The sequence below is a fragment of the Ixodes scapularis genome, unplaced genomic scaffold, assembly GCF_016920785.2.
Source record: "Ixodes scapularis isolate PalLabHiFi unplaced genomic scaffold, ASM1692078v2 PGA_scaffold12__126_contigs__length_90152505, whole genome shotgun sequence".
Classification (NCBI taxonomy): domain Eukaryota; kingdom Metazoa; phylum Arthropoda; class Arachnida; order Ixodida; family Ixodidae; genus Ixodes; species Ixodes scapularis.
The window spans coordinates 31017429-31030947 of record NW_024609838.1 but is presented as its reverse complement, the minus strand read 5'-3'; the positions used below and the strand labels follow the sequence as shown (position 1 = coordinate 31030947).

General features: G+C 47.1%; 1 protein-coding gene across 2 annotated transcripts in view; it reads right to left on the bottom strand.

The window, feature by feature from the left end:
- The window catches only part of LOC8050504 (TBC1 domain family member 2B), a 163681-nt gene that overhangs the window by 129060 nt on the left and 21102 nt on the right, over positions 1–13519 (bottom strand). For both annotated transcript variants that reach the window (XM_042289501.1, XM_042289502.1), the window contains 3 exons: positions 13398–13515; positions 7809–7954; positions 5867–5978 (listed from right to left, as the gene is read on the bottom strand). In XM_042289501.1, coding sequence (XP_042145435.1) covers positions 5867–5978; positions 7809–7954; positions 13398–13515 — 376 coding nt within the window. The remainder of the gene's footprint in view (positions 1–5866; positions 5979–7808; positions 7955–13397; positions 13516–13519) is intronic.

Sequence of the window (13519 nt, the reverse complement as noted above, 5' to 3'; positions counted from 1 at the left end):
GATTTTATATTATAGGTTAAAGGAAGTTTTTAATTGGTCTTTTATTTTATTACTTGTCAGCTACACATTGAGTGCTGAACTTCAATGTGTGATAAAATCACTAACAATGGGTTAACCTTAAAAATGCTTCCAACGATGTATTCTCCACACTTCGTAGTATCTAGTCATGTGTTAAAGAGGATATTTCATTAAATAGCGTTTTCCCTATTGTTCCTTTGAACAAAGGCAGGTGAGTATTAATTACCTTGAGGACAATTCTACTGACTTAGAGAATGAGCAGATATTTGAAATCGGTACAAAAAGCTGAATGACCTTGTGCAGTTTCATTGGGTTTGGTCATAAAATAAGAAAAAAGCTCTAAGACTAGTGTTCCCCCTTAAATCTCCATGTTGACATTAGCATTTTTATGCCGACACATAACGTCTTGATAGTTTCTTTCACGCCAATTAGGCTAAACAAAACAAATGCACCAACACCTCTCAATGGCAGCTTTGAATTTTAGAGATGAGGCATCCCTTGTCCTCTTACCGGGCCCGGAGGTAGGCATTTTGTTGGGCCGGGTTCGGGACGGGTAAGACTAAGAGTCGGCGGGCCCCCAGGCCAGGCCTCAAAAAGTAGGCCCGTGAAGTGCTCTAGTAGTGATATATGACCACACACCAGTACAACACTCATCCAAATCGAAACGGGCAGGGTTGGGGATTGAACCCAGGATCCCTGGGCTCTGCAGCGCAAGCTTTCGCTTCACAAGCTCCGAGCTGGTGTGTGCTAACCCACTCGGCCACCGATTCCCTTAAAGTTGCTCATAAACCATGTTCAGAGTATTGGCACTCTTTTCCCTGACTATCTATGTCAGCAGCTTTTAAACTGTTGTCTGCAGACTCCTAGGGGTCCACAGCGACATTGGTGGGGGTCTGCATTGATTCGGGGATCGCTCCACAGAGGGAACTAAGAAGGGTTTAAATTGTCGAACCAAACGTCTTTGCAGTTATAATAATAGCGTTCTGCCACAGTGTGTTCTTGGTCTTCTCTAGTTGAGAGCGGGTTAGGTGGCAGCAACTGAACTTGACAGGCCTACTGCCAGCCAAACGCTGACGCAGAGCTTGTCTCCTCGCTGGTTGGACACCAGTGCCAGCCGAACCTCTTCCTCGAGTACCTCCGAGTTACTTTTGACAGGCGTAAAACATCACGTGTTCATCAACATAGCACGCACTGCTCTGCGAAACGGGTGCACTCCGGGCTTCCCCAGAGAAAGAGCACAAAAAAAAAAGCAACAAAAAGGCTGATTAAAAAAAACAAAATCAAACACAGTGAATGTGCCGCGATCCTACACTTTTAGAGGGGCACTGACACATCAAAATCTCATTTTCTCAATTATCAGAAGCGATTGAAAACGATGCCACTACATTACCCTCAAAATTCGAAACTTTGGAATTCAGTATTTGTGAAGTAAAAAAACAATTTCCAAATGCTGAATTCGAAGTTCGCGCACGATTTGCGCCGGTGCATTGACTTCAAGAAGTGAGTCCTATCAACAACATCAATAAAACATGACGTTCTAAATTGGATTTAGGAACCACCCCTAACGGGTTCTGTGGACCGTTCCTATGGAATCCCCAATCTATGAAATTACTAACAGCACATGTGTTTCATTCGGGTCGACGATCTATGTTCGATGGAAAGCAAATGGCAATAAGGTCTGTCAAGTCTTGCCTTTATTCTGTCTGTTTAGCAGTCATGGCTCCAACATAACTGAACAAAAAGAATTTGTAAAAAAAACAACCGCATCTCTACGTAGTGAATGATGTTGATTGGGGCGAAGCTCTGGTGGTGCTTGTCTGCGTAGACGCTGAGTCGCAGCATGCCGAGCCTTTCGTTCGTTTTCATCCATGTCACGCTGCGGTCAAATGCTCAAATGCTCAAATGTGTATATAACCACATTCCATACCACACATTCTCTTTCTGACATGGATGAAAACGAACGAAAGGCTCGGCATGCTGCGGCTCACCGTCTACGCAGACAAGCACCACCAGAGCTTCACCCCAATCAACATCATTCACCACGTGGAGATGCGTTTTTTTTTTTTTTTTTTTACCTACACGAGCACATGCTCACGTGCTCGTGAGCACGAGCACCCGACGCCGGACATCGGACGGACATACGGACATGGCTAGCCCCTAAGGAGCTTTGCCCCTAAAAAACAGATTCCTTTGTTGCAACGGGTTGATGTAGTTCCAAGTGTTCGGTTCCGTCTTGCCGCGACCTGGTACAAGGTCTCTACTCGGCACTGCCGTGTTCCCATTGTTGTGTTTTCCAGAAGATCCGTCTACGGCGTCTCACACTCCAACAGGCTCCGAGAAAATCGCATTTACACTGCAACCATGGGAGATGACGCCCACAAGCAAGACGTCCACGGAGAGCTCACATGCTTACTTTGCATAATGCAGACCTGCTTCGTGCCATCCAACCTTCATGTTTACATGTCTTCTCCACACCAACACATCACATTCTTCTGTGTGACCACTGCCCTTGCCACGGTAGTGTGCCAAAGAGGCGACTTTTTATCAGAGGCTTTCTTGAAGAAAGCGCTCAAATATGTTGCCATTTTCGTTTTAAAGCGATAGCTTTACGGGCGATACTTTGCCGAGACTTCGAGCTTGTGGGCTGCCATCACGCCGTTATGGAAAAACCCTTTTCTCCGCTCTTGGCGCAAGGCCAGGGAAATCGGGCTTCCCTGTCGGCCACGTAGCACGGAGAGAGAAGAGAGGGGAACCCCAGCATCCCGCCAGAAATGACACGACAAAGGGAGAGTCTTCCTCTAGTCTGCTTAAAAGACTTGTTTTCTAACATTAATCGCACTATGCAAAATCCGAGTTGGGCAGTAGTATCCAGTTGCTATATGCGTAATGTTGAATGGTACGTGACGTCCTCAGGTACGTGACGACACCATTCCACTCACATCGTGCGACTGTGCTACGGCTATTGCTTTCGCTTCTTCGCACATCGTGGGTGAAAAATAAGAATTTTCAATTGCGAGTTCACTTTGTCCAGGCTTGTCCGCAGGATGCGGAAGAAAGTAAACCGGATTTATATTTAGCCGGAACGACGACTTCAACATTCTCCGATTAACAGCGAATTCACTTCTTCAATGTATGCAACACGCTCTTGTCAGATTAAACATATTCTACGGCGGGCCGCGAATGACCTGTAAGATGGCCGAAGTCTACAGCAATGCAAAGCTTGAGAAATGCTTGTCTATGCTACAAGATTAGTCATTCAATCACAAGACATACTGGATTGAAAGTTATAACTCTTGTTGAAAAAGAAAGACAATGGGAGTATGCCATTTTGTTCAGTTGTGGGCTGCTCAGGTAGGCACAAAAACAAGAAAATTTACCAGTTCTGTGTTAAACCACAGTGCAGTAGCAGCAACAGCTGCGACAAGTCGCGGCAAAGCTGTTGGCCATCAGCGTCGCATTCACGCACCGCGGGGTGCATGAACAGATGCGTTCTGAGCATTTTGTTCCGAACGCTTTTATTTCTTTTTTGTTCCGGAGCACGCGAAAGCGTGTCTCTCGGTGCGAGCTCTTAGCATTGACAGTGCCCCAACGGCATTTTGTAATCGGCTTTTTTTTTTCTGGAGCACGTGCAGTGGGCATTGGATACTACAAAAGAAACCAAGTATAAAGCAGGTTGTTAATGCTGTGGCATACCTTAGTGGTTGTGGGGCTTGTAAAAGAGCTAGCTACCAATAAAGTAACCAAATGGTTGTCTCAACAGCGGCAGCAATGTCAAAGGAAAAGTCAAACCTAGCGGCCTGGTTCCTGCATCTCCGTGGCAATCTAGACAATGTTTATAGGGCTACATTACTGCAGGTCGGTTCAATGAATGTACCTCCGTCAGTGCCAATGACTGACTGCCTGTTCCACTCTCTCGAATATAGCAGAAGTGAAGGCACACGTACCAGAATAAGGACAGACTACAAGAGCATTTATTGAAATACTCAGAATGAACCCCATACAAAATGCCCCCCACGCCGGCAAGGTAAGAAAAGATCTTTACCTGCCAGAGGCAAAACTTCCGGAGAGACAGAGGGCAGGAAAGCATTGGAGAAGTTGCCGATAATACGTCCCATCTCTTTCGCAGACACCGAACGAGTACCCTTCCCAAAGGCGAAAGAAGATGAGGCGTATTCTCCTCGCCTGTCAGCAACGTTCTGTATCCAAGCAGGGGAACGGAAAGAAGTCCCCCCAGCAGAGTCAGAGGGGGCTGTCCAAGACAGGGGACCCTTCGCTTCACGAACAGGTCAGAGCTCACAATAAAGGAGGCCGAGCCATCCAACCTGCGGCCGCTATCACAGCCATCGGGGAAGGGAGACCACGGGAATCCCCACATGGTAACATTTCCGCTTCACTTACAGCGGGCCCAGGTTGGTTTCCCGCAGTTGGTGGGCGATCTTTTTCGAGGATTTGGCGACACCGAAGACGGACGCCCCACATCACCAATTACTACATCAACAATGCATGTCATTTCCAATGGTGGGAAGAGACCATAACAGCTATCGCTGTAAACGTGTTCTAGAGCGCAGCTCATAGGCGTTCGTTTCCGGCTTGAGCAGCGTCACCGTTGACGTAACCGCGCGGTGCATTATGGGTAAATTTCCCCACTAAATGTAGCAGAAACATTTCTCCACTAAATCTAGAGTTAAAAAATTTCCCCGCTAAATCTAGCGGAAAAATTTCCCCGCTAAATCTAGCGGAAAAATTTCCCCGCTAAATCTAGCGGAAAAGTTTCCCCGCTAAATCTAGCGGAAAAGTTTCCCCGCTAAATCTAGCAGAAAAGCTTCCCCGCTAAATCTAGTGGAAAAATTTCCCTGCTAGATTTAGCAAAAAAATTTCTCTGGGGGGTCACATGACCCCACCCCTGGGTCACGTGACCCCCCCCCCCCCCCCGGGTCACGTGACCCCCCAAGTGACCTTGGGGGTCAAGTCACGTGACCCCCAAAGTCACATGACCTGCCACCAAGCATGGTAGATTAAAATTACTAACTGGAGTCCCAAGCATGCAACGTAAGCAATCTCCCAAGGCGCTCATGAGCAAACACGAAACATAAGAAATTATTTTAGTTTTAGTGCCACAAGCGGCCCACAAACCTCAAATCATGTGGCTCCACTTTGAATCTACCCTAAACGCATAATTTCTGAAACCGGACACGAGAAACAGGGGGATCAGTGGCCTAGTGGGCTAGCGCACACCAGCTCAGAGCCCGTGGAGTGAAAGCTCGTGCTGCAGAACCCAGAGATCCTGGGCTCAAACCCACCCCTGCTTGTTTCGATCCGGATGAGCACCGTACCGGCGTGCGGTCGTGTATCACTACTGCGTGGTGCACGTTAAAGACCCCAGGCTAGCGGTTGTACTGCATGGCTAAGTTGCTCATCTACATCGAGTGATTCGTCGCAACTTTGAAATGGCTGACCAAGTACATGCTGTGTAAATATCCACACAACCCCAATTATTTACCCGAGAAACATTCAAAAGAAACTAAGAACTTCGAGTCTGAAAACTGCCGTTTTTATGAAAGGGTTCCTGTATCCTGCCACCTCTATACTTCGTTTTATCTCACAATGAACCACAGTGCTAGCTACGAGCCATCCCATCTAATCCAGTGCCGTTAACGTACCTCGCGACTACTATGTGCCCTGCTACCGCTCAGCTCTGCTACTGCTCTACCGTATCGCTCTCAAAGATCACATGACACTGACACAGCATTGAAACAGGGTCCGTCGTAAGGCGAAACAAAATATAACGGAGAGGGTGAGAGAGAAATCCCATCAATCGTTGGAGAAAATCAAGCGAGGCAATGCTCACCTGCTTGACAGCAGGGTCAAAGGCACTTGTGATAGTTGGAGTGGTCAGCAAATCTTCGTAGTAACCGGGCCCTTTCTCAGCTCTTTCCTGACCGGCATGGAACTCTACGCACCTGAAAATGTGCGCACATTCTGAGAATACCACTTGGACTAAAGGCTCGATCACAAGCCTGACTTTAAGCAAGCGGAACATCGTCGTCGCAGCTGCTTCCAACCGCTTACCATGAGAAAACACACTAGCACACTAGCGCTGTGTATCGGTAGCCCTGGAACCCTTCCAATCTGCCTACAACTACAAAGGCTAATCATTTATTTCCGGGACTGATTTGTTTTTCGGGGAAGCTATAATTGGCAGCAAAATGGCAACAAGGCAGGACAGATGGCAACTCTGTGCAAGTGTAAATGCATAGTAGCCGTTACCTCCCCGCATTCGCTCTGTGGAAGCCTCTAAGTGAACGTCTACCTGCAGTGTGCGTAGCATTTCACGATGGAGGAGAAAGTTCAGCAGCGTGTGTGCATCAATTTCTGTTTCAGTCTTGGAAAAACTGGTGCTGAAACGTATGAAATGTTGCAAGCAGCTTTCGGAGAGTCCTGCCTAAGTCATTCAAAGACATTTGAGTGGTATTCCGGTTTCCATATAAACGCCAATCCTTTGAAGATGACCCAAGTCCAGGCAGGCCGTCCACCTCCCACATCGAGGAGACCGTGGCACGTGTGCGAGAAATCATTCGCACTGACCGACGATGACAATCAGAGAGGTTGCAGAGGATGTTGGAATAGCATTCGGTATGTGCCAGAAAATTCTGACTGAAGATTTGCAAATGAGATGTCTGTCAGCGAAATTTGTGCCCCGTCTCCTGAAAGTGAAACAAAAGGATGATTGCGTGTCAATTTGCACTGACCTCCGTGAGCGAGTCGAAAACGATTTAAACTTTATGTCCTCCTTAATCACAGGTGACGAAAGCTGGGTTTACGGGTATGACCCAGAGACAAAGCAAATGCCCTCCCAGTGGAAAACTGCATCATCTCCTCGACCGAAGGAAGCGCGGCAGGTGAAGTCTAATGTCAAGACTATGTTGATTGCGATCTTCGACATAGATGGGCTCGTTCATCATGAGTACGTCCCTAGAGGCCATTCAGTAAACAAGAAATTCTACAAAACAGTCCAGCAACGCCTCCGCGACGCCGTGCGCAGACGCCCTGAGAAGTGGCATTCCGGCAAATGGATCCTACTCCATGACAATGCCCCACCTCACAGAGCTGTGGCCACAAATGAATTTCTGGCAAAACACAACATTCCCTCCCTCCCACACCCTCCATACTCCCCTGACCTTGCTCCATGCGACTTTGTCTTGTTCCCGGAACTGAAGAAAACAATGAAAGGTTGCCGATTCTACGACATTGAAGAGGTGCAAGCCAACGCGACGAGACAAATGAGGGCCATTACAAAAAGTGACTACTAGAGGTTCAGTGGCCGGAACACTGGAATAAGTGCATACAAGCAGAAGGACAATACTTTGAAGGAGACAAGACTAACTAGGTTGTAAGTCTACTCATCAACTCGCAAGAAAATCAGTCCCGGAATTAAATGATCAGCCCTCGTATGTTGAAAGTTTCGCAGCATTTGCGAGATAAAATCTACTCCCTATCCGTGAGAAACGGTCGCTTACAACACTGTCAAAATTATTTCAAGCTCCTGGCGAAAGAATGATGCGTAAAAAAATAAAACAATGTGCGCAAATCACAAGCGTTCCGGGGACGCTCGCTGGGTGCCTTCGGTGTGCTCTCCAGTCGTAAGTCGTCCCGTAAGGTTACAACGTGCTCGACCACATACAATCGCAAATGTGAGAGCCGGTTTTCAATGTGGAATTGCCGTCACGTTTTAAAGTTAGGCAGGGTTACCCATTAATGAGAGCGCCATATGGAGAAGGAGTCCAGCCTACCCTCTCCAGACCCGACTCCTGAATTCCTGGGGAATGCCGGTCCGCACTAACGCCTTCAGCTCTGGGTTCTTCTGCAACGGCTTTCCGATGGGGCAGTTGACGAGGTAGTTCTCCCACTTGACCCTCCACGATATCAACGAGCTGTCCTGCAAAGCCAACAGACACCATTCCAGAGGTTAGAGCAAAATTATGAAAGCAAAGCAGTAAGAGGGAACAATGAGAGCCTCAACTTCTGAACACGTCGGTCGGACCGGTTGGAGACCACAACCTTAAAGGCCGACGTACACTTCACGCTTTCCACTTTTGCCTGCCTCCTCCTTTCCTATATCCTCTCCACTTTTTACCTTGCCCCAACTTGGCTCCCCTCGCAACTTAGGAAAGGGGAGTGCTAAGAGGATCATCTTTCCTGCAGAAAACCGAAGTTGTAAGTTGGCTTTTAACCACCGGGATAGTAAGTTCTTACCGCTTCTCATCCTGTCAGTGCCTATGGTCACAACTTACTAAGTTGTGACCATAGGCACTGACAGGATGAGAAGCGGTAAGTTAGGTTTACATTATTAAAATAACTCAGCCTTTTATAAAGCATTTATAAGTAGGCTGTATACTTTCCAGTTTTAACCAAAAAAACACTGATAAACATCCACCGGTGTTGAAAATACAAAATCGGTTAAAACTGAAAAACACCGGTTTTTTCCTATTTTTGAGCAAGCCCTGGTTTTTTTCAAGTCTTGTATACTTACCAGTTTTAACCGAAAAACGCTGATAAACATCCGCCGGTGACGGAAATAAAAATCATTCAAAACAAAGAAACACCGGTTTCTAACATTTTTTTCCTATAGTCTGTCGCAACTCAAGAATGTAGGGCGAGGGAAAGGAGGGCCGGGGAGGAGGAAGCAGACGAAATGCTGGAGAGGAGAGGGGGAAACCTCCTCCATTCTTTAGCGTTTCGTCTGCTTCCTTCTCTCAGGTCTTCCTTACCCTTGTCCTACCTTCTTGAGCTGCAACGGACTATAGCAATGCTGTTTTTTCTTTTTTTCACTGAGAAAGTCCTACACTAACTTCCATCAAACAAATTATCATACCCAGAATCATGCACTTTGCCTGTCTTTCTTTGCTCTTGGAAGATAGTAGCTTTGTTCCACTGCTGTCCAAGGTCAGCGGTCCTCCTAAGCTACCGAACTTGAAGATCACTATCAGTGGCCCGAGAGGCCAGTCACAGCTGGCCAATATGTCCCAAGTCTAGTTGTACGTTTTGGGGCTTCCCGTGTCCAGTGCAAATGTTGAGCGGGCATTCTTGAAATTGTGCGTCGTCAACAGGAAGGAGTGACAGACACGAGCCAAGGAATGTATGCGTGCATATACTATAATAATCAAGTGTGAAAGAGATTGCTTAAAATACGTAAATAAAATTTTAACTGTTTTTCATTTTCAGTAGTCGTTTACATTTGAAATTTTTTCCCCCCAATGATCACCATTTTTAGCGTCTGCATGAGAGAATTCACCGAAAAGCACCGTTATTCTAGAAATAAATGAACACCGATAAACATCCGCTGATTTCTGTCATAAATAAACACTAGAAAGTACACACTCTATTTATAAGCCATGTTCACCCCGCCTCCTCCAAATTATTTCGAGTGATAATGTATACACTCCGTGCGGGAACTATAGGGGGCGCTTTGAAAAACGCGCGCAGCGCCGCTAGCGGAGGAGCTGGCGTTCGACTGTGAGGCGCGTTCAGCAGCCTGCGGCGCCTTTTCGCATGCCAAGCTGTGGCGGCGAAAGCACACACGGACGAAACTTCTGCTTTTTGAGCCGATATGTTGAGGGTGACGTTGCATGAGTGCTGGGGCAGAAGGGTAGTTAGCTGTTCTCCACTTATATATCGAGTTTGAGTCGTTATTAGGGGTAATTTCTCTAGTTGCAGCCGAAAAAGGAGTTGGAGCAATTTTCCGAAAAACAAGACGGCCGACACCATAATTGCTCTGAGTGGGAAATTTATTTCGCTCGTCGCTGTAAACCTAGGACTGCTGGAACGATGATATTTGGAGGCGAGTGAGATGTTCACTAAGTTTGTGCACGAGGAGTGCCAAGTTTCCTTAAGACAGCAGGTGCGAAAGTTATGTTTCCAACGGATAAAGAAATGAAGCTGCACGGGATATCCAATATTGGACCCAAAATGTTGTGTTATAGCGGGCTGTGCAAAGTGCAGATTTGGGCACACAGGTGCTTGGACTTGACAGTAACATGACACAGCACTTATTATACAAAAAAAAAAGGTGGCACAGGGAAACCAGGTGAAAATTTGGTTTGGGCGGTGTGACTCAATGGGAACCGGTTTTGACCATGAAAAGGCTGTCAAGAGAATACCACTGGTCAGGGGAGGTGGAGATTTTCGAGGTAGGAAGGGACTAGTGGATAGTACTTCCAAATGAAACAACTTTAAGAAAGGTGGTTCCAAAGCCGAGAAAACAAAGTTGTCGGCCAACACACGGTTTGGCCGCCAAGGGCTTTTGCGGTCAGCTGTTGCGTAATAACGTGTTGTGCGAGGTGCTGATTTTCGGCGCACAGGTACTTTGACAGGACCGTCACTTGGCACAACACTTATTATAACAAAAAGAGTTGGCATAGCGAAACCAGGTGGAAATTTAGTTTGGGCGGCGTAACTAAATGGGAACTGGCTTTGACCGTCAAAGGCTGTCAGATAATACCACTCATCGTGGAAGGTGCACACTTTACAGGTAGGAAGGGACCAGTGGACGGTACTTCCAGTTCGAACCACTTTGCAATAGGTGGCTCTAAAGCCGAGAAAAAAAAAATTGTTGTCTACAGAACTCGGGGTGTCAGCATTTCCACATCCAAAGGGAGGCTGATCAAGAAAGAAAGCACACCACATAAACTTCCACACTCAAACGTCGATTCTCCAGTGATTCCGAGTTCTATTGTTGTTTCCTTTAGATTTACATTTGTCACTTTTTTTACCGTTCGAATCGTTCTTCGTGAAATACAGATTGTGTGCCATACTTGTCCGGAAATATCATCGACACGTACGATGCGGACGAAACTTCTTTAGAGGGCATTCCTCCAGCGAAATTGGCACTGCATACCCGCGAGTGTGGGATGGCATTTCAGTTCGTCCCATCGGCGCTGACACATGTAGGCGTTACTGGTACGAAAACAAACGCAGAGCGCAAAGCGGCAGTGTAGAGTATGTCAGCCATGCCGACACAGTGGCAGACATGATCGGGAGACCAAATTTCTCGCGCCGAACGGCACGGCTCCATCGTTGTCGCTGTCCCACAAAACATCGGCGTGGTGAAAAACTGTGAAACTTTGTCTCCACGAGATACGATGCATATCTATTGAAGCACTTAATGACGCAGCACAGGCAGCACTTCATGCTGTAAACTCAGCGCAACCGCACCACTCCGACTTCAATGCGTACCAACATACGCGGCGTGGTTTCGGTTTCGTTTTCTCTGGGGTTCTCACTGCCTACCTTCGGTACCGGCCGCACGGCGGCGCGCCAGTCGCGTCGCACGGAGTGTATAGCAATGCCAGACACTGAAGTAGAAGTATAGTGAATGAAGCTGCAATGTCAGTGATCTCCGCTGTGCAACTCCTGTTTGAACACCACCTGGCATCGAGAGAAACTGTTTAACATATAAATGATGAGGTCCAACATTTTACCACACAACATGTTTGAGGGCTGGGATTGCTGATGAAAGTGGAATGTGATACCACAAAAAACCATAACAAAGAACCGCCATACAGCCACCATATCTAGCAGACTGCTAATTAGCAATCTATAAAATTTGCGTAGCCAGAGGAATTTCTTTCTTTTGGGGGCAAGGTCACTGGACCTCTGGCTAAGCCAATGGTGCATAAGTCTGTAAACAGTGCATAGGTCTGTATAGCAGTGTGTAAGTCTGTGTAGTCTAGCCACTTTATCTGTTCAATCATAGAAATCAAACGCACAAATTTTTAGTAGTTTGTCTGCTGCACAATGCACAGCGTTGTGTCACATTGCAACTTTTGTGCTCCCCTTGAGGTCGATACAGCTTGCGGGATGGCTAATGCAGCAACCTTCAAAAGCTGATTCACACATTTGCATTTGGGTGTGATCAACAGTGTCACAAGGGCCCGGGACTGCTTTTGCTTACGACTGCGCATAACTAGACCCAAGGTTTTGGCGGTACTTGTGAGATCAAATCTATGCGTCATATATGAGAAACAGTTCCTTGTAACATTGTCAGAATTATTTCGAACCTACGTTGAAAGAAGGATGCATAGAAAAATGAGGAAATGTACACAGATCAAAAGGGTTCCAAGGCTATCAGATAGATGGCGCGAGGGTGCTCTCGAGTTGTAAGCAATGGCAAGTGGTCACAACGAAGTCGATCGCATGCAAACGCAAATGTGTTAACTAGAGTCACTGAATGTTCCCAGAGTACCGAAACTCCCAAGCTTCATTTCAGAACCAAGTTGCGGCGCAGCAGTCGCGCTCCAACCCATCCCCAATATGGCGCTGCCCTGTGCAGTCGAAGCGAAGCGTGTACAATGTAGTCTTGGTTCTCGTGTGAGCTCTTCAATCCACTTTCCTGGTCTGTGGTGATGCTGGTCCGATTTTATTAAAATTCTCCCCTTTGTTCCACGGTGCGTGACTTGCTCCTCGCTGTCTCGTCCCACTCTCTCGCCTCAAAGTTGAGTGTTAGGCTTAGCGTCTGAGGCGTAGAGTTTGAAACGAAGCACCAGTGCAACTGGAGCGAGCAAATGAGCCGCCAATCTTCTTTGGTGAACCAGATTAGCGGCTACTTGGTATAAAAAAAAACTAGAGGAAAATTAACACACCCTTTGTTCGGTCCTAACCAAGGTCCTAACTCATCATGTCCAGAGCTCTCACCCGTGCATACCTGCTATACCCGTGGTAACCCGGAAACACTTTATATATGTTTTAACGCGACAGTGTTAAGGAGCTTGTGTCGCAGGCAAGCCGGCGTCGGTGGGGTCGTGAAGGGAAAATCCGGATTGGTCGATAGGGTCATGACCTCGTGCGGGAATTTCAAGCAACCTAAAATGCTCACGTGAAATGTGACGTCACGCAGGGAATGAAAGTGATTAAAATACGACATGTAATGCGAATTAAAGGTCGCCGCATGTCTCAAACAATTTCACTTTATAAAGTAATTAATTTGCCTTAAAGTATAAATTTGAAGAATTTTAGGCAGGACTCTAACCCGCGACCGTTTGGTTGCGAGCCAGACATGCTAGGCTAAGCAGAGACGCTTGCAAGGCTTGGGAACAAGCGGGAATTTATATGTTTAGCTATCGCGTTCCACTCTTAGAGGCGAAGCTTAAGCATCCTTCAAGTGTTTTGTGGTTTTGGGCTCCTCTCCAATAGGGCCGACGGCTAACTTCCGGTACGGGCCAAACCAGCCAATCAGAACTGGGCTCTGCGGGGATGGGCTTCCGGTAAGCAGACTGAATGGAACTTGGTACTCTGGGAACATTCAGTGGCTCTAGTGTGAAGCAGCTTAACTCACAAGAGTGAAATCGTCCCAGCTCGTGGGGTACTAGAAACAAAGTCAGTACCTGCATCTTTAGGGAGATGTTTTCGGACTTCCTTTTGAGGTTCTCGGCCTTGGAGACGACCATGTCGCACTCCTTCCCCCATTTGCGGTTGAAACCGTACGTGTCGTAAACTTCGTCACTGA